The sequence below is a fragment of the Eschscholzia californica genome, unplaced genomic scaffold, assembly GCF_041429995.1.
Source record: "Eschscholzia californica isolate CP2 unplaced genomic scaffold, dmEscCali1.0.p SCAF_3, whole genome shotgun sequence".
NCBI classification, from domain to species: domain Eukaryota; kingdom Viridiplantae; phylum Streptophyta; class Magnoliopsida; order Ranunculales; family Papaveraceae; genus Eschscholzia; species Eschscholzia californica.
The window spans coordinates 32,603,950-32,623,790 of NW_028238420.1; the positions used below are offsets into that span (position 1 = coordinate 32,603,950).

The following is a 19,841-nucleotide window of genomic DNA, read 5'->3' on the forward strand; positions in this document are numbered from 1 at the left end:
CCATTGACAGAACTCTAATCCACCTCCTAGAACCAAAAGGCCTGTTTATGGTGAATGTACAAAACAGAATCTAGTACAGGTTAGAGCAACCATTTCCGCAAAATCAGTGGAGGAGGTCATATTGAACAAGAAATAGGTTAGTGAACAAGTCATAATAATGGGAAGCAAGGTCTCAAAATATTTGCTTCTAGAGTTGAGATTCCATCAAAAATACGAAAAGAAGGGAGTTGTCGATGTAAAGTCCACGAAAGTCGGGAGGCTCCTACAAGAATTGATTGGTCGCCATGTCGGAGTGAAGAAGCCAAATAACCTATTTAAAAGAAAAAGTCGAAGACAAAGAATGCATCAATTGAAAGCAGAATGAGAGATATATACCATGCTCACAGGGTCGACCCTGGGCCTAGGCGACCCGCCTAGGGCCCCCAAGTTCAGGGGGCTCCAAATTTCTATAACATCATATATAGATAGTATTGTTATATGTATTCTTTTATGCGCACATATATCAAGTCTGATTGGATAGTAGAGTAGTTGGTTTGAGAACAAAGGTTCAACTCCTATGATCGAGTTACATTAATTTTAGATAACCCTTTCCTTTAAAGGGAACACTAAAAGAACAAACGTAGACATCAAATAGCAAAGCCTATCCAAATTCTAAATTTCAAACCATACTAATATGTGGTGAAGTAAAACCAATTAAATTTAAAGTGTTAAAGACACCCTAATTAATAAAAAAAATGTAAAAGACAAAGTCATAACATTTAATCTTATGTTGATTAGTATAATTTTGTTATTATGTCATTCGATTGTTATGACTCCAAAAAAGTATTTATGTGGCTCCGAAAAAAAAAAAATTTACTTTAAGATTTGGTTACACAAGCGGAGCTATAGATAAATTCGTTGAGAAAAAAGGGTACCTAAAGAATACCTAGGGGCGCGAGACAACTCTCTCTAAGAAACTCGACAAAATAGCTCCGTAACTTCAGGAGAAGGGGTGCCTCCTCACAAAAGGGGTTGCAATGACTAGGCCCGGACAACTGTTTACCAAAAACACATGTCTCCGCAAAGTCGTAAGACCATCGGTTACTAATAAGTCAACTATAAATTTTATTAAAAAATCTCAACTCTATATTTTTTCGCTTTAAGTGTAGGCCCCCCGTCGATACGTTCGCCTAAGGCCTCCCAAAAGTCAGGGTCGGTACTGCATGCTCGGGTATTAGCAAAGACACGGCCAGGTTGGTCTCAAGGCGAGTTTTTGACTGGCAGTGTAAGAAAGTAATTCAGCAAAAGGCTCAAGGAGGGGGTAAAGATAAAGAGTAAACGTCCCAAGTTTTTTTGGCAAAGTAGATATTAGAATGTAGCTCTGTCGAGATAACATCTACCAAAGAGAGACCAGTGGTATCATGAACTCATATGAAGTAGTGTTTATAGTTCTTACCATATGGGCACTTGACTTATCATTTTCGAGAATTTATTGCGTTTGACAACTCTGGCCCGCGATAAACCATTACAGAATTAGAAACTACAAGTAGAGGATTGTTCATTGTTCTACCAAATGTATGATTTACCACCTTTAATAGAATTAATGTGTTATCGATATTGTGATGCATGACTAATTCTGACAGGTTGAGAAGTTGTGATAGGAGTTCTTCTACTCCTTCGCATCTCTTCATCCTGCAAAGGAATAGGGGGCACCTAGATATCTGTCCTTCTATGAAGGCATGCAGAAGGTAACCCCGCGTAAATCCGTTGATCACCTGAGCCCTGGATTAGGGAGGTCTGCAGAATTATGCTCGACACCTTGAGCTCTGCTCATCTTGATTGAACTATGTTAAATGACAGATAAAGCCAAATATCTGCCTTCCATACAAAAAGATACGATCATGCAATCATGATTAGGAATGTTCTATTTATGGCCAAGCTATGTGGCTATAATCAAGCTGTTGTATGACCACCACAAAATCACAGTTGGTGATAATTTACCGACGTGCAAACTTATATAAGTACTATAAGTTTTCTCTGGAAATATATCTGATCTTTACTTCCTGAGATTCATTAAACTCATAACCTACAGAGTGAACTGACTTGGGCGTTGGAGTGTCTATCCAAGTACCCCCTCCCTTCTTAAGTCATCGATAATAAGAAATAACCATTGGGTAAAAGGATACAAGGACAATTTTCTTATAGATATCGGGGAAGCTACTTTCTGAAATCATCAAACCAAAAAACAAAAACTTCATTCAAATTGGTAGTTACGGAGCGGAAGTCCCATATGTTACATTACCAATCGTCCCGAAACTACCAATTTGTTCGAACAACGTGGATAATCGTCTTACCGGTGAAAAACTAAAAGTTACCCTTTTAAAATATTACTCTTGATTTTCTATGAATAGGATCATATGATGAGTACCAACGGTCACATATTGATATTAGAGGCACCTTTTCGATTTTGTTCAAACGACGTCAGCAATCGTCTTACAGGCGGAAAATCACTCCCCTTTTAAAATGTTACTTTCGATGTTACAATTAGAGACATATTTTTTATTTTGTTCAAATGTCGTCAACGATCGTCTTACCGGTGAAAAATCGATAGCTAGTAATCATGATGCATCAATAACGGTTCTCATATCAACAACAAGAAATCCATATCACAAACATTAAATTTATTCATAATCATTCCTAATAATTCAAAGATTTTCAGGAATTAAAAATCTTAAAAAGATCGAATAGTTGAACTTTGAAGTGGAATCTTGACGGTAAATTTAAATCCTTAGTGCTTGTATACTGATGGGTCATGAAAATGCCCCATCTGAGTCGTTTAATTTAGCCAAGTTAGTCGGTTTCGAGTCTTTATTATAATAACATGATTGGTTTTCCTGATTAGGTGTCTTTTGCAGAGTTAGGTGTGAAAAACGGTTAAAAACGAGGAAAATATGCATGAAGGGTATTTTGGTCATTTGGAGTCAAGGACATTATGGTAATTTGTCCAAGGTCAGTGCGTGGTTGAAAAGTAGAGGTCGAGACGAGTCCGTAGGAGAAAACAGAAGTCAAATCGGAGTCCGGACGAAGGAATAAACCAAGGTCAAAGTTGGGTCAAATGCTGTTGACTTGGTGGGGTACTTTCGGTAGAAATTCTGGCACGCGGTACACAAAGGAACACGTGGCGCTCTCCGGAGGCCGGTCCATCTAATTCCCGTATTCTCGCTCAGCAACAAAACGAGACCTATGAGTATGATCCGCTGTAGCGCGTCGCATCTTGCTCCGGTAGTCCCGCTCCCACGTTATAATCTTGGCCGCAATCTTCCGCGTCATCGAGATCGGGCGGCTGCTGTGTGTCCCATGCTTTATTGCGTATTCCGTGCACCCGAAGCAGTTTAAGTACCGTGCTCCGAGACACGTGGCCCTGTATCGTCACTCCAGATTCCGGCCACACCAAATCAAACCGAATTCCCAAGTTAAACCCTAGCCGCCAGCCCAACTAGGGTTTTACCCTTTTAAACCTTTCTATTTACCCTTTTAACCCTTATCTTCACACCTTTTACCATTTGACCCAACCAAAACCCTAACCCAACTCTATAAATAAATCTCTTGTTCCTCCATTAAAGGAGACTTGCAAACCCTCTCAATATTCCTCTTCTCTACTCAACCTATCCTTCTTCTCACCTATTTCTTTCTCTCTTTTCTACTACTAAATCTATCTTCTCCATTATTTTTCCATCTTTCTCTACTACTACTTCTTCTATACCACTATTCTTTCTTCCATTAATAGTCTTCTCCTTCTTTCTTCCATATTCTTCTATCATCTTTATCCCCTTTCATCTATTCTTTCCAACTTCTATCTACATCTAATTTCTTCCTTTTCTTTCTTTTTCTTATTTGGGTTATAAAATAGCTATTACTTGGATTTCTTGGAGTACAATTCTTGAACACAAATGGAGCAAATCTTGGATAAAATGGAGATACTTGGGAATATGGATTTTGAACATTCTTGGTGATTTCTTTCCATTAATTTCTTAGTATTTTCATTTATTTTACAATGTCAATGAATGTCACTCTAGATTCCATGTATAGTTAATTTAGCAATCTAAGGTTGTGAATGAAACCCATTTTGGATCTTTATAATACTTGTTCTTGATTAATTAAATCCTTTGATGTGCTTTAATGTCTATTGATTGTTTATCTATATGGATTGGATTTTCTTTTCATTACTCATGCCTCATAATTAGATATTTCATACTTTCGTTAAGTTGTTAGATGGAGTATGCTTTTTAGATGATGAATAATAGTTAAGTGATCCGAATCTTTATAAGGAAGACAATTAGAATTAGTAATTATAAAATTGTTTTATCTAGAACATCATCCGGAATCCAAATAGTTCATTATGTTGGATCCCGAGTAAATACATAAGAGATTTAAGTAATTAAGTGCTTATTTTATAAAGTGAAATTATGCGGTGGATTTTATAACCTTAGATATCCTCTTACCTCTTTCTTAGATAATTTAGTTAGTTTTATTTGTTTTCTTATTTCTTACCAATCAATCATCAAACTTATAAAGTGGGGTGCGTGTGTTAGTCTAAGTTAGCTATTGACATTTTGATTATTGGCCTAAACTCGCCGTCAATATCCGAAATTGCCTACTTATCCCTTGGGACGATTTTCCGATTTACTAAAATACTATAACTTGATCCCGTATACTTGCGGGAATACACCTATTTTAGGCCTATCATACACTAACCAAATCTTGAAGTAGGAAAAAAGAATGAAAAGAATATTGAGGAAGAAATTGAAAGTTGAAGCTTTAACTTTTAATTTTTTGTTCGACTGGTTTTAGGGGGAGAGATACACAGAATTGCTATTTGGGTATGCTTCTGAAATTCTGGTCAGAAGACTTTTGACTAAAATGTGTGTATAGAGAAAGTGAGTGTGTACTGTTTTTTTTTGTTAAGTAACGTGAGTGTACAATTGAATATAATATATGCTTAATATAAGATATATACAGAATATAGAATATTATCTGAATATAGTATATCTACAAAATATAGGATATATTCTCTCAATATGGGATATATACTGAATATAGGATATATATGACATAAAGGATATACTAAATACTTCTTATGATATATTCTACATATGTAAATTTTTTAATTATATAAGGGAAAAACTTCTTCTATTGCATACACAAGAATTACTAAAAGAAAACAAGTTTTTCTCAAATCTCTTATTTTTTATATTAGTTTATACTTGGTTCAGGAGAAGGTTCGATAATTGAACCGATTCTTTTGGATTGAATTGAACTACTGCGAATCTCGAATTGAAAGCTCAATGGGTTCCAATGATGATACAAAAATGGTATTATAAAACCCTCACATTGTTCATAACCACATCTATGCACCTTTCCCAATTGGTAACACCCTGAATGGGAACAATTACACCCTTTGGTCAAAGGTCGTGAAAATGCGTAGTACTGGTCGGATGATGTGGGAATACATTAGTGGCACTCAAACGAAGCCTGCATAAGGAAGTGAAGAATATAAAAATTGGTACTGGGAGAATGATAAAGTGAAGGAATGGTTGTGTGATTCAATGTCCACAACACTAATGAACAAGTATGTTTGTTTGGAAACTGCAAAAGAAGTTTGGGAGTCTCTTGAAGCTATGTATACAAACACATTTTCAGAAGCTCAAATATTTGAGTTACATAGGAAGTGTTTCTCAACAAAACAAACAGGTCGATCTATTGCGACCTATTATGATGAATTGACAACAATTTTTCAAGAGATTGTCCAACGCAACACGATGAAAGGAAAAAGTGGTATCGCTCTCCTACAAAAATATGTAGGACGTCTTAGGGTTCACATGTTCCTCTCTAGATTAGATAGTATGTATGATCAGGTACGTGGTGAAATTCTTCGAAAAGACCCTCCACTTACTTTGGACCAGTCTGACCAAATAGTATGAAGGGTGTCAGTTCACAAAAAGGTGATGAGAACTCAAACATTTGTAACTGACTCTTCAGTTATGGCAGTCAACTATTAAAAGAGACAACCTCAAGGTTCTTGGAATTCTCACAAAGAGACTCGACCCCTCCGCCTTGATCTTGAGTGTACCCACTGTGGAGATAAGGGGCACACAAACAAAAGTGTTATGAAGTCATTGGGTATCCGGGATGTTGGGGTTTTACAAAGCGACCAAGGAAGACCATATTGCGAAGAAGGATGCTGCTATAATTCCTCCATCTGTGAATGTTGCTTAGTTAGGTATGAAAACTAGAGGTAGTGTTTTATCCGTAAATTCTTAAAGCAGTACTAGGTTAATTGATACTGGTGCATCAGATCACATGGTTAATGACACTAGCATATTATCATCTATATTCCTTCAACTCAGGCCTCTATATACACAACAAAGGGTGGTTCCTCTACTGTAATTGGAGAAGGTTCCACTAACGTATCAAAATCTCTGACATTAAACTTTGTTCTTATTGTTCCCCCGCTAGAGTACAATATCCTATCGGTCAGTAGGATTATTGCTCCACTTGCATGTACTATGACGTTTTGACTTTAATTATGTATTTTTCAGGACATAATGACTCGGCAGGTTCTTGGGTGTGGTGTTAGAAAAGGAAATCTCTACTATTTTGATCTGTCTAATGGGAGAGCAGAAGATTCATCAGGTGAATAAAATTGGAGGAATTGAAGAAGCAAAAGCTAATGTTAGAGATTGGGTCATCTCTCTTTGGTTATTTTCAGAATTTAAGTGTAATATTTGTGAACTTGCTAAAATTCACCGTATTACATACTCTCCAAGTTTCAATAATAGTTCAGAACTTTTTAGTATTATCCACTCTGATGTATGGGGTCCAACACGTATTACATACTCGTTACTTTGTAACTTTTATCGATGATTGTACTCGTATGACGTGGGTATCGCTACTTAATCATAAAAGTGAAGTCTTTGAAGTATTTAAAATATTTTTCAATGGTTTTGACCCAATTCCAGAGGACGATAACAGGTTATCAATCTAATAATGGAGGAAACTTTAATAGTAATGACATGTCAGAGTTCTTAACAAATAATGACATTTGACATCAAACCTTTAATGTTTATACCCCACAACAGAATGGTTAGCTGAACGAATGAATAGACAACTGTTAGAAGTTGTTCGTGGATCTTTTTTCAGAATGAATATGCCATTGAATTATTTGAGAGAAGCGTTAAAATATGCTTCTTACGTGATAAACTGGACACCATCTCGGGTCATTTAAGACCCCTTTAAAAAACTCCATGATCTTATCACCATCCTTGCAACGCCAAACCTAGAACCACGTGTTTTTAGGCGTGTTTTCTTTTTTCATGTACCTAAACATCAAAGAGGAAAATGAGATGATTGTGCTCGTAAGTGTGTGTTTCTTGTATATGCTGATTTCCAAAAGGGTTATCCCTGGTATGATCCTGTGTATATCTCTTTAGAGATTTTGTTTCGAAAATTAGAGGCATAATTTATGGGATCTTCCCATTCAGGGGGAGAAATAAAATGATGGTGAAGGAAAGTTCCCCATTATTGGAGATATGTTTCAAGAACTAGAGGATTTGACAAGTAATTTGAATAGGCATAATAATCTAACCGATGATGGAAAGGGGAGTGCAATAGAGCAGGTGATAGGGGGGGAGATCAGGGTATTGAAGATGAATTTAGTGGGAATAGAGAGGATCAAACGATAAGGGGAGATCAGGGTATTGAAGATAATTTAATGGGAATAAAGAGGATCAGATGATAGGGGGATTAGGGTATTGAAGATGAATTTTATGGGAATAGAGAGGATCAGACGACAGGGGGGGATCAACCTGAAGTAGTAGACGTTACCTGTGACTCCAACTTTCTAACACCATCTACCCGAAGACCTGCCTCAGAACGCCGAACCTCAGGTATCACCCGATCCTACCACTGTTAATGATGTTCAGCCTAGACGCCCAGAAAGACCTATTAAAGGTATTCAAAAGTCTACTTATGAACCAAATATAATTCTAAAGCCAAATACTCAATTTCTAATTATGTGTCCAGCAATAAGTTGTCAAAGTCATTTACATGCACTATGAATCAATTATCCTCTGTATCTATTCCTAGTAATTTGCAGGAAGCACTATCAGGTCAACGATGAAAGAAAGCCATGAATGAAGAGATGAATGCACTGTAGAAGAATTCCACTTGGGAGATAAACCCCACGGGTATCGTATTATTGGGTGTCGTTTGATCTTTACTGTAAAGATGAATTTAGATGGAAGTATTGATAGGTATAAAGCTAGACTTGTTGCCAAAGGGTATACCCAGATGTATGGTGTTGATTATGGTGAGACCTTCGCCCCGGTGGCAAAGATAAACAGTATTCGTGCACTCGTTTCTCTTGCAGCCAGTCAAAGTTGGCCATTACAATAGTTTGACGTGAAGAATGCATTTCTCAATGGAGACTTAGAAGAAGAAGTATACATGGAGTTACCACTTGGAGTCATGAATTTTGAAGTAGGAAAAGTATGCAAATTAAAGAAGGCATTGTACGGGTCAAAATAGTCACCACGAGCTTGGTTGGGAAGGTTTACGAAGAAGAACATGAAGGCATTTGGATATAGACAAAGTAACTCTGATCATACCTTGTTTATGAAACAGAAGTTAGGCAAACTTACTGCTCTTATTGTTTTTGTTAATGATATGGTTGTTACTGGAAATGACTCGATAGAAATGGAGGCACTGTTGAATTATTTGTCGCAAGAATTCGAGATCAAAGATTTGAGACAGTTAAAATACTTCTTAGGCATTGAAGTTGCAAGATCAAGTCAAGGTATTTTTCATGTCTCAACGAAAGTATATATTAGATCTTCTTGTTGATACTGGGATGCTAGATTGCAAATCAGTTGATACACTAATTGAAGCAAATCATCACTTGAGAATGTTTTTAGATCAAGTTCCACATGACAAAGGAAGGTACCAAAGCTTAGTGCGGATACTAATTTACCTCTCTCATACTCGATCAGATATTGAATATACTATTAGCGTCGTGAATCAATTCATGCATAATCCTAGTGAAGAACATATGAATGCAGTCTTTCGAATATTGAGGTACTTGAAGAAATATCTGGGAAAAGGGTCTCTTATTCCGGAAAGGTGGTGATATGAAAGTAATGGGATACACCGATGCAGATTGGGCAGGAGATATAACGGGCAAGAGATCGATCTCGGGATATTTTACGTTTGTATGTGGAAATATGGTAACATTTTGAGCTAAGAAACAAAATGTTGTTGCTAGATCAAGTGCAAAATTTGAGTTTCGAGGTATGGCTCAAGGGGTATGTGAACTACTATGGACACGAAATATATTGAAGGATCTTGGATTTAAACTTGAGAAAGCAATGGATTTACATTGTGACAATAAAGCGGTAATTATGAAACATGTTAAAGTGGATCGGTTCTTTATCAGAGAAATATTGACAAAGGGTGCATATGTTTTCCGTTCATAAAGTCGGAAGATCAACTTCAGATATTCTTACGAAAGGAATTTGTAGACAAATATTTAACAAAGTGATTGACAGCTGGGCATGGTTGACATCTATGCTTCATCTTGAGGGGGAGTATTAAATATAAGATATACTTAATATAAGATATATTCAGAATACTGGATATATGCTCTCAATATAGGATATATACAAAATATAGTATATATTCCCTCAATATCGGCTATATACTAAATATAGGATACATATGAGATATGGGATATACTAAATAACTCTTACGATATCTTCTATATATGTAAATTTTGTAATTATATAAGGGGAAGAACTTCTTCTGCTGTATACACAATAATTACTAAAAAAAATTGTTTTTCTCAAATCTCTTATACTTTGTATTAGTTTCTACTTGTACGATAAAAGTATATCAAAGCCGTGATTGCGAATAATCATGATTGTGGTTGGTTAAAACGGTGAAAACATATAAGATCTCTCTAAAGAAAATTAGTCCTACCAAGGATTATTATTAGGTAGTTTATTGGCTGCTCACCAACTATTCTTGGCGCTCTTTTCCTCGTATGACTCCATAAAATTTGCCTTTAGGGGGGAAAAAGGGACACGAGAAATATTAGCCATACATGTTAACTGTCGGGGGCGTATAATATTATGTGGCTTGGCCAACTGACCTTTAAAGGCCTGGTGGAATGGCAAATTTGGTGCTTCATATCGAACACATTTTATAAGGTTTAGTCGTTAGAGTGCATAACAAATTGATCAAAAAGGCATGATCAACTCCGTATGGGCCATGTAATCTTGTTAAATATGTCAAAATTGATACGTTTCAAAAGTAAGTTGAGTTAATCAGGTTCGGTAATGTAATATTAGTGACGCTATATCTTCTGACAACGACTTCATTTAGCAAAAATTGACTTCTTGCTAGCACACTGCACACACAAGTGATCTATTCTTAACTATAAGCCATCTAACATAGAATTTACAATATAGATTTTGGAAGGAAAGAGGAAGAGGAGCAAAAATTATGAATTTTTTCCCAAATTGTTTCTACCAAATTTCTGCTCTAGTTGTTCCAATTGTGACACCACCAACACTTTTTATATTCTCTCCAACATCTTTACTATTAGAAAACTTTCTGCCTTCAATTTTGAAAACAAAGTTATATATTCATGATTAATTTCATACATTTTCTACTACAATGTGACGAAAACAACAAAATAAAAATTTTAACTACAAAAAATTATTGAAGTACTTCTACAAAAATAATATTCAAAAAAAATTTATGATCCAATCTTCTCAAAACATGGATATTTAGTCCTTTTACATTAATAACCCATTCTTTATGGGAGAACTACCGTCCATGTCCCTCTTACAAAAATCAAGGGTTTTTTAATTTTCCAGGGTGAATTTGGAATGTTTCTAATGTGGGCGTGATTTAGAGGATTTAAAGCAACTAACGTATAAATCCGAAATTGATTTTTCTCTATCTTCTAACTGTTTTGGAAAGCAAATCTATTTCCAAATCAATTCAAAACAAAAATCGTAACCAAATCAATTTTCTCTCTCTTTATAGATTTGCAAACCAAATCAATTTTCTCTCTCTTACTATGTAAATTTTTTTCGATTCAAATCAATTTTCTCTCAATGATGTGGCGCCCCGTGCCCCATAACTAGGCACGAGCACGCCCCGGCAATTCACAGACGAACCGAAAATTCGGCAGCATCTCCTCTGTAAATCGAACCGGTCGCACTTGTATAACCTGTCATGCAAACCATACATTCGCATACACAAACACAACGAAAGCTAAAATGAATCTAAAATTAAACTAACAGACTCTGGTTCAAAACCGAACCACCAGAACTCACTTAACTCATCCTGCATAAATCCATACGTCCTTATACAACTTATGTGATACATATATATGTTATCTGGTTCTTCGTGAAATAAAATATAACTTGAAGCTAAAGAAAACCAAAGTGAAAAGAGATAACACCCAAAGTGGCACCCCGCCACAACCACTGCAATCCATCTGCTAACCCAGCCACTGCAGATGATTCCAACTAAGAACCTGCACACTAAGAACTGATAGGGGGTCAGTAACTCACCGACACGAGTTAAACTGGTAGAGGCGTCCCAAAACAAAACTACGATAAGCCTTTTCTCGAGTAACACATGCACACATATAAATATATATTTATCCTAATACTAGCATACAATAGCAGACTTAACTGCCCACCCTTGGTATGCCTCTCAATTAACAGAGAGTTACCCAGAGAATTCTATAGCACTTTGGCTAGTACCGTCCCATTTCCGGCACTAACCAAGGTACTCAAATTCTCTCGAGAAAGTGGCTTACCCCTAGGTAGGTAAGCCCCTCTCCCACTAGGCGACTCCACAGTCATTGAAAAGCTAACCTCGTGATAAATATATACACCTAGCTTAACTAGATACGTTTTAGCTTCACCGAAGTCGAATAGTCAGGTCGTCCCTCCAGTATTCGTGTTGGGACGAAAAGCATATTCTCATCGATACCCTAGCATGCAACTATTTCTTCTGGTTTTGGAAAAGTATTTATTGTGTCAACCGCCGAAATAATACTCTTTTCTTGCGAAAACATCCTTCACCCACAATCTCAGCAGATTCGGAACTCACCCATTACGCCCTCGACTGAGATGGGCTTTTTAAAACATTACTTATCTTATCACACACAGAAGTGGCACAACCAAGAGTCATATCATAACGTGCAGAGGGATCCCAATCACCAAACCAGTCGGGCGGTCAGAGGTGTACAGCCTCTGAGCCCCGAGGGTAAGAACAAACAGGCTTACAGTCCAATCGAGCGGTCAAGGGTAGCAAATCCCTGAGCCTCGAGAGTCCAACCTAAACTAGAATCCTGGCCAGAGAGTGGAGCACTACAACTGCCAAGACCCTCATGACTCGTTTCAGTCCACTTCACCAATCACACACAGCATACGAAATCAATATGTTTTCAAAACATCGATTCTACAATCCGTTTCAAAAACCATTTCTCTAGAACTCATTCGTAAGACATGTTTGCATATATAAAACCATCGTATCAATAAAGCAACGTTCACGATACAAATCTCATCGAAATCAGAGTCTAAATCATTAACACCATCAATAACCAGTAATAAAACAAACGATACAACTATCATTGAAATCAAGGGTTTAAATCATGCATATATGTTCGCCTACCGTCTACAGATAGTGATGCATGCATATCTCCTAAATCTAGCATGTATCTAGACAATAATATAAAATAAATCAAGAGATCACCCCTACCTAGCGATTCAGGACTCCGTCCTCATCCGCTCTGCTTCGAGCATCTCGCCCTCAACTCATTTCGGCTTTCCTTCTGACACCCTAGACAAAGATAAACCTTAGATTCTTCGAGAAGAATCCTAACATAACACAAATAACTCCGAAAGAACCATAAGAAAAAGAAATACAAATAAGACTTGACTCGCACTAACGTCGGAAGAACCCGAGTGACTCTATCACGTCTTAGCTTCATTCCCATTTTAACTCTGATCGGTTTCGGTCATACCATATATACATGGAAAGCTAATTCAATATCTAACATTTCATTACTTAGTATCTCGGTCAACCTTAAAGTGTACGGTCCTCGAAATAGCAAAATACAAACAGCAGCAAATCTGAATTTCCTAACAGCGCGTTGCGCGCTATAACAGTCATAAATCTCTCATCGCTGATCGGTTTCAGTCCATTCTTTCGTCTTCGGAAAGTTTATCTCATCTACAATGTTTTGTTTTCAGGTGGTTTCTCTTAATTCCCCCTCAAACATCTCCGAAAACCACAAACTGTACGCAACAGTGCATCAGTTTCACTGATCGTACGCTGCGTGCTCTAACGGTCATATCTTTCTCATACAAACTCGAAATAACATGTACCACACCATTTCGGAAAGATAACATCCTAATCTACGAGTCTCGTGTTTCCGGAAAATCCGTCCGAACAATCTACAAGGCCAGAAATACTAAAACAGTGGACTGCTCGTAACAGTCCCTCACACAGTTGTTTGATCGATAATCAAACACCATTAACCTCTCCAACATCATTTAAATCTCATAATTAACTAATTCCCTTCCATATTAACCTTAAAATTCCATTGACTATGAAAAATCCCTAAATTTCATACTCATAAACCCTAGATTTTAGAACATGATCAATTAAATCAATTTGGGTGAAATTAACATCATTTACCTTCTCTTTGATGTTGTCCCTTTGATTTCTTTCATCACTTCTTTATCTCTACACATGCAACAATAAACCTCCATTAAAACTAGTTAATTCATCTCACAATTATCACCTAGAGAGAGAAAGTAAGAATTCTTACCAAAGCTTCCATAAAACCTAGCTCAAATCCCATCTTCCATCCTTGAATCAACAAATTAAGCATTTCCCCCTTGAAATTCTACCCCAATCTTCTCTTTGACCAATTTTTCCTACTCCAAAAACCCAACACCACTCTTGAACTCGGTTGCAAGATGAAAGAAAACCCGGTTCTGATATTTTTCCCATTAAACAGCCGAATTTCATTTTTAGTCCCTGATTTAGTACGGATTGCGAAAAGACCCCTGATTATTACCCGATTGCATGTCTAGTCCCTGATTTCACTTAGTCTGAATCCAGAATGGTCCCTCATCTAACTTCAAATCGTGGGATGTTACAAATGAACTTTGAGATTTGGAAATATTATATTTTCTAGGATCAATTTAGCGTGATTTGGGGGTTAATATACAAAACATATATATCACTTTCTCTCTTTTAACTTTCAGTTTTGGAAATAGTATATTTTTCTGGGAACATTAAAGCAACATATGTTTTCGTTTTTACTCATACATAAATACACATAGAATACAAATTATGAAACAAATACGTAACTTATGTATTATTTATGACGAGGAAACCATCATTTGTCAAGTATACAACATAATTTATCAAATGTATGTAGGTCTTGTTCAATAAATTACACATAATTTTTTTTACATTACACATCCTTTACATTCTGTTACAAAAAAAAAGTACAAAATCTTCTTTGGTTCAAAAATGGTGTCCATCCATGTACTCTCCATTAGTTTCGTTGACTCACTTTGATTTGATGATTCTCTTTGAAATTTCATCTGGTATATCAAATCTACACACATAAATACACATATATTAAAGAAAAAAAATCATATATTGTATTAAACTACATGTACAGTTTCGTAAATTATATATAATGTTTGTCAAATTTGACAACATTTGAAGGTTTTGAGTAGTTTGTAAACTTATCAAGGCTACTGTTTTGGGTGAAAAGTACACGTAATGGTAAATAAATAATACACAATTTATGTGCACTTATACGTAAATTATATACATAATGGTAAGAACATGAAGATATACGTAAATTATATATACTTTATTGCAAAGTACACGAGATTTGATAGTAAAACGAAGTTTTTCTATTAATGAAATGAGTACTGTGTTGGTGTTAAAGCACGGGTAATGTTCTATAAATTACCCATAATTTACTATAAATTGTGGTAATTTACGATAAAGTACATGTACTGTAAATTCTGTTATGAGTACCCGCACGAAAGAACAAATGTTTCATAAATCCGTACGGATTGAAAACCAGATCTGAAGAAAAAAAATGAGAATATCATTAAGCTTAAACTACAAATCAGAAGATATCTGCTATAATGATTGATTGCAATAATATCAAACTCGAGTTGAAGGATTAAACATCAAGATCAAAAACATAAATGAAATTTTAAGAGGGAGAAAGAAAATAAACATCAAACATTCGATTGATGATTGATAATCTGATCTCACGAAATATCAGAAACAATAGAAGATTAAACATAGATCTAAAGAAATATGATATTATCACTGTATGCAAACATAACATACTAACTTTGAAGGAATCATTGAATACGGAATAAACATAAAGATCTTAAACAGTTATGAAAATTTTAGAGAGAGAAAATAAACATCATTCATTCGAAGTTAATGAATTAGTAAACAGATCTTATAGATATGTATCATAAATCTGATACGTTTTATAATAGAGCGAAATAATTAGGGTTTTAGTTATAAGAAGAAATATTAGATATTAACAATGGTGTTTATAAAGATTTCGAAAGTATTAAACCTGATAAATGATGAATTTGGACAGCAATATAATGTAGAAGAAGAAGATTTTCTGAGGTTAATGGAGGTTTGTCAACTAAATCGGTTTTAGAGAGATCAAATAAAGAGTTTCCGTTACTGAAAATAATGAAGATATCCTTACTTTGAATAGAAACATGATTGGAGAGAAATATGGGAGATAATAATGAAGATATCCTTACTTTGATTAGAAACATTATTGGAAAGAAATATGAGAGATAAATATGGAAAAAGATATGCATAGATTTCGAAGATAAATCAGCTATAAAATATGGAAAGGATAGATTAGGGATTATGAAATAATATTTATTCTAGAGATTTGTGTTTTCTCTCTAGATGAGACCAAATGGACTAGATATCCATTTATATTATTTTTTTGGTTTTAAAACCCTTTATAGGTTTAGAGAGGATTATATCTACTATTAGGACCCGTTTTTTGGACTATAAGCCCAAAAATTCTAATAAAAATGTTACAAATGTATACATTTCGCAGATTTAAATATGTATCTACCGTCTATTTAGAGAAAAAAACGTCCATCAAGAAAGAAAAAAAATTGACTCAGAAAGAACATTTACCGTCTCTAAATTGAGAGAGTTGATTTCCTTTATGTCTTTAATAGACTCTTAACTTGCAACTTCTGTTACCTTTGCTCTAAAAATATTAGTGCAACAACTCAAGCCATAGATGATGGAGAGAAGAAAGAAGTATGAAGAGAAAGTAGGAAAAGTTTTGAGAGAAGAAATTTTCGGATAAAAATTTGACCATGACCAATATTTTAGGCATAATAAATGACCCGTTGGGTAAGGACTATATGGTAATTTCAACTAAAAACTCAGAAAGATTCTTCTTCTCCTTCCCTCCACCTCTTCCCACTGTTATTCGCTCTCCTCTGTTTCTGTTTTTTTTCCTCAAGACTTTCTCTCTCTAAATTTCTTCTCTCTCTCTCTCTCTCTCTAGCGATTAACCAGGCGAATCTAGATCGAAATGCCATCTTTTCTCGATTCCCCATCTAAACCCATTTCTTCTTATTCATCATTAACAACTTTCATCTTAATCTTCTCTACTCTCTGTAATCTCTACCTCCTTCTCTCTCTCAATCAAACTCAACCAATCCATTTTCTCACTAAAAAAACTTCTTGGGTATCTAATAATTCCCCTCATCATCTCGTTTTTGGCATTGCTTCTTCTTCCAAAACCTGGTTTAAACGTAACAATTACATTCGTATTTGGTGGAAACCCCAACAACAAATGCGGGGTTTCGTTTTCCTAGATCGTTTTCCTCCTCCTGGAAATCAAAATTCTGTCAATGGTAGTAATGATTTTCTTCCTCCGATTCTGATTTCGGGTAATACTTCTCATTTTCCGTACACTTATAGAGGTGGGTTACGATCTGCTATACGAATTGGACGAATTGTTAAAGAAATTTTTTATCAGAATCTAACGGATGTTAGATGGTTTGTATTTGGAGATGATGATACAGTTTTTTTTGTTGATAATTTAGTAAAGACATTATCAAAATATGATCATAATTTGTGGTATTATATTGGAAGTAATTCTGAAAGTTTTGAACAAAATTCTAAATATTCATTTGAAATGGCTTATGGTGGAGGTGGGTTTGCTATTAGTTATTCACTTGCTAGGGTTTTGGCTAAGTTTTTCGATTCGTGTTTGATGAGGTATCCTCATTTGTATGGGAGTGATGGTAGAGTTTTCGCTTGCTGTGCTGAACTTGGTATTGGCTTGACCCATGAACCTGGATTTCATCAGGTACATTCTTGTTTTTTGTTGATTTGATCTTATTTCATCAGGTAATTCATGTTTTTCTATTAATTTTGATGAATCATATAAAATGTTGCGAAAGTATTACGGTTTAGTTTTTTGTCCCATAACTTGATGGATTAGGGGTATTATACTTTCTACAGGAGTAACATTTTATACCGTTAGTTCTGGATTCGATAAACTTTCCAATGCCTTTTTTAATGTTGAAGGTTAGTTTTGACATCTGGTCGGCGATTAAATTGCCATAAGTTGTTCTAAAATGTACATTGTTAGGCTAATATAATGTGAAAATGTAAAGAGTATTTGGAAAAGGCACCAAATTAGTCCTCTGTCCTCGATAAATCTTCATGTGATACCCGCATTAGTTTTGTTCTTCACGAATCCGTATGAAGGTTTTAGATATTGGACTAATTACAACGTACAAATGAGTCGAACGACTTAATTTTGATACGTAATCTTAATATCATAATGTCTTCTTGATTGGAAGTTTGAGGTAGCCTGTTGCATTTGTCTAATGGCTTGCAGAGTAAAATCTACTAACCAATGTCAAGTAGGTCTTCCTTGAGCTATCTTCGTATAGACTGTGTCTTCTAAGCCAACTACATCTGTTTAATTGAAGTATAGAACTTGTTCTTCTTTGCCGTGTTTTTTAGTTGGATTAGTGGTATTTGTTTCCTAGCATCAGAGACCCAGATTGACTTATTAAATCGAGTTAACTTGTGACTATATCCGAACAATGCAGATTTCATTTCTGAGATTCAAATCTAAATTCTTGGATTCTCTCAAATACAATTAACATGTTTGTCGAAAATAGGTCATCGCATATATAAATGATTGTAGCCTCTTTATTTGCATTTTTAATAGGTTGATATGCGAGGCAATCTGTTTGGACTTCTCGCTGCACATCCATTGGTACCTTTAGTATCTCTTCATCATTTAGACTACATGGATCCAATCTTCCCTGGGATGAATCGTTCTCAGTCTATGAAACGCTTATTTGAAGCAGTTGAAGTTGATCCTGAGAGAATTTTGCAGCAAGTTGTTTGCTATGGTGACCCAAATTGGAGTATTTCGATCTCGTGGGGTTATGCTATTCAGTTATTTGAGAGTAAGCAACTTCTTCCTGACCTCCTTCGCTTACAAAGAACATTTTTGCCATGGAAGAGAGGTGTAAACCCTAATTCTGTTCCATATATGTTCAACACAAGGGATTTTCCCAAAGATCCATGTAAAAGGCCTGTAACTTTTTTCATGGAAAGTGTCATTTCTGATACAAATGGGACAAGAAGTAATTACAAGAGACATTCTGTCAAGAAATGTCCACGAAAGGGTTCATCAAAGAATCTTGAAATGATCAGAGTGTTCTCTCGGAAAATCGAACTTGATGCTGCAAAGGTATTTACCTACAATGTCTTGAAATTTCTAAGATGAAGTACTTGACCATTGGTATCGATATTTACCATCTTCAATAATTTTTGTTGCAGTTAGAGGCACCAAGACGTCCTTGCTGTGATGTCTTACCTTCTTCTTCTTCTAAAAAACTACTAGAGATTGGTATCAGAGAATGCAGAAACGATGAACTGATAGCCGCGAAATACTAGCACATTTTACATAGACGTGGTGGACTTGAAGAAGCGTTTCTCGGTATAGAAGAGAAAAAACAGTGATTCCGAAGGAATTCGAATTTTCAAGAACTCCAGAGGTAATAATAAGGTATTTTTGCCTCGATGATAACTTACTTAGACCTATTGTGATCATAGAAACATTCTCTTTACCTTCCATAAGTTTATATGTATATTAGTATCTGCAGTTAACCATCTAACTTCGCATAGCTAGCTATCAACATAGTTCATAGAAACATTCTTGTCTATTGAAATCTTCTCATTTTTTGACTGTTAAATTATCGACATAGTTCATTCTTTAGCTAATCTACACATTTCAGGCCAAGCTAATCGCTCTGAGTTAACTTCCCTCAGTACACCTCGAAAATCCACGCATCCTCCCAGCTTATTCGCCGTAACAGAGGGTCGACATAAACTACAGCAAAAGAGACCCATGTTGTAGCATATGAACAGCAAAGTTATACTTGGGGTTGATGTATTATTTGGTTTGAATTTTGATTCTTCCATGACCTTGATTCTCTTATATTGCATTAATAGTTGATGCCCATTTTGTTCCACTTTATCTTCTACAATCTGAAATCTTATATTGATTCAGTCTTCTATAATTCGACAGTTAAAAAAAAAAGCAAATTGCACTTTTCATTTATGAGTTCTAACTTGCAATACCAATAAATACTATCATTAAATTTTCATAATTTATTTCATGGTTTTAGTATAAGTTTGGAACATTA

General features: G+C 35.5%; 1 protein-coding gene and 1 long non-coding RNA gene across 3 annotated transcripts; one reads left to right on the plus strand and one right to left on the minus strand.

Annotated features, from left to right (window-relative positions):
* Positions 1-11,333: 11,333 nt before the first annotated feature.
* On the minus strand, positions 11,334-14,062 carry LOC147549618 (uncharacterized). Its single transcript, XR_015238956.1, has 4 exons — positions 13,892-14,062; positions 13,759-13,806; positions 12,817-12,897; positions 11,334-11,595 (listed from the first exon to the last, which is right to left on the minus strand). It is a non-coding gene; the product is annotated as an uncharacterized LOC147549618 (long non-coding RNA).
* Positions 14,063-16,406: 2,344 nt separating this feature from the next.
* Positions 16,407-19,666, plus strand: LOC147549619 (uncharacterized). 2 transcript variants are annotated; one of them, XR_015237615.1, is made up of 4 exons: positions 16,579-17,476; positions 18,353-18,883; positions 18,973-19,190; positions 19,431-19,666. XR_015237615.1 is itself a non-coding variant. In XM_086669208.1 (3 exons), the coding sequence occupies exons 1-3, from the start codon at positions 16,694-16,696 to the stop codon at positions 19,087-19,089; spliced, it is 1,431 nt and encodes a 476-aa protein (XP_086525334.1). In that variant the 5' UTR covers positions 16,407-16,693; the 3' UTR covers positions 19,090-19,666. The 2 variants fall into 2 exon arrangements, 1 of the variants encoding a protein (XP_086525334.1); XM_086669208.1 differs by having other exon boundaries at positions 16,407-17,476; positions 18,973-19,666.
* The last annotated feature ends 175 nt before the right edge of the window (positions 19,667-19,841 follow it).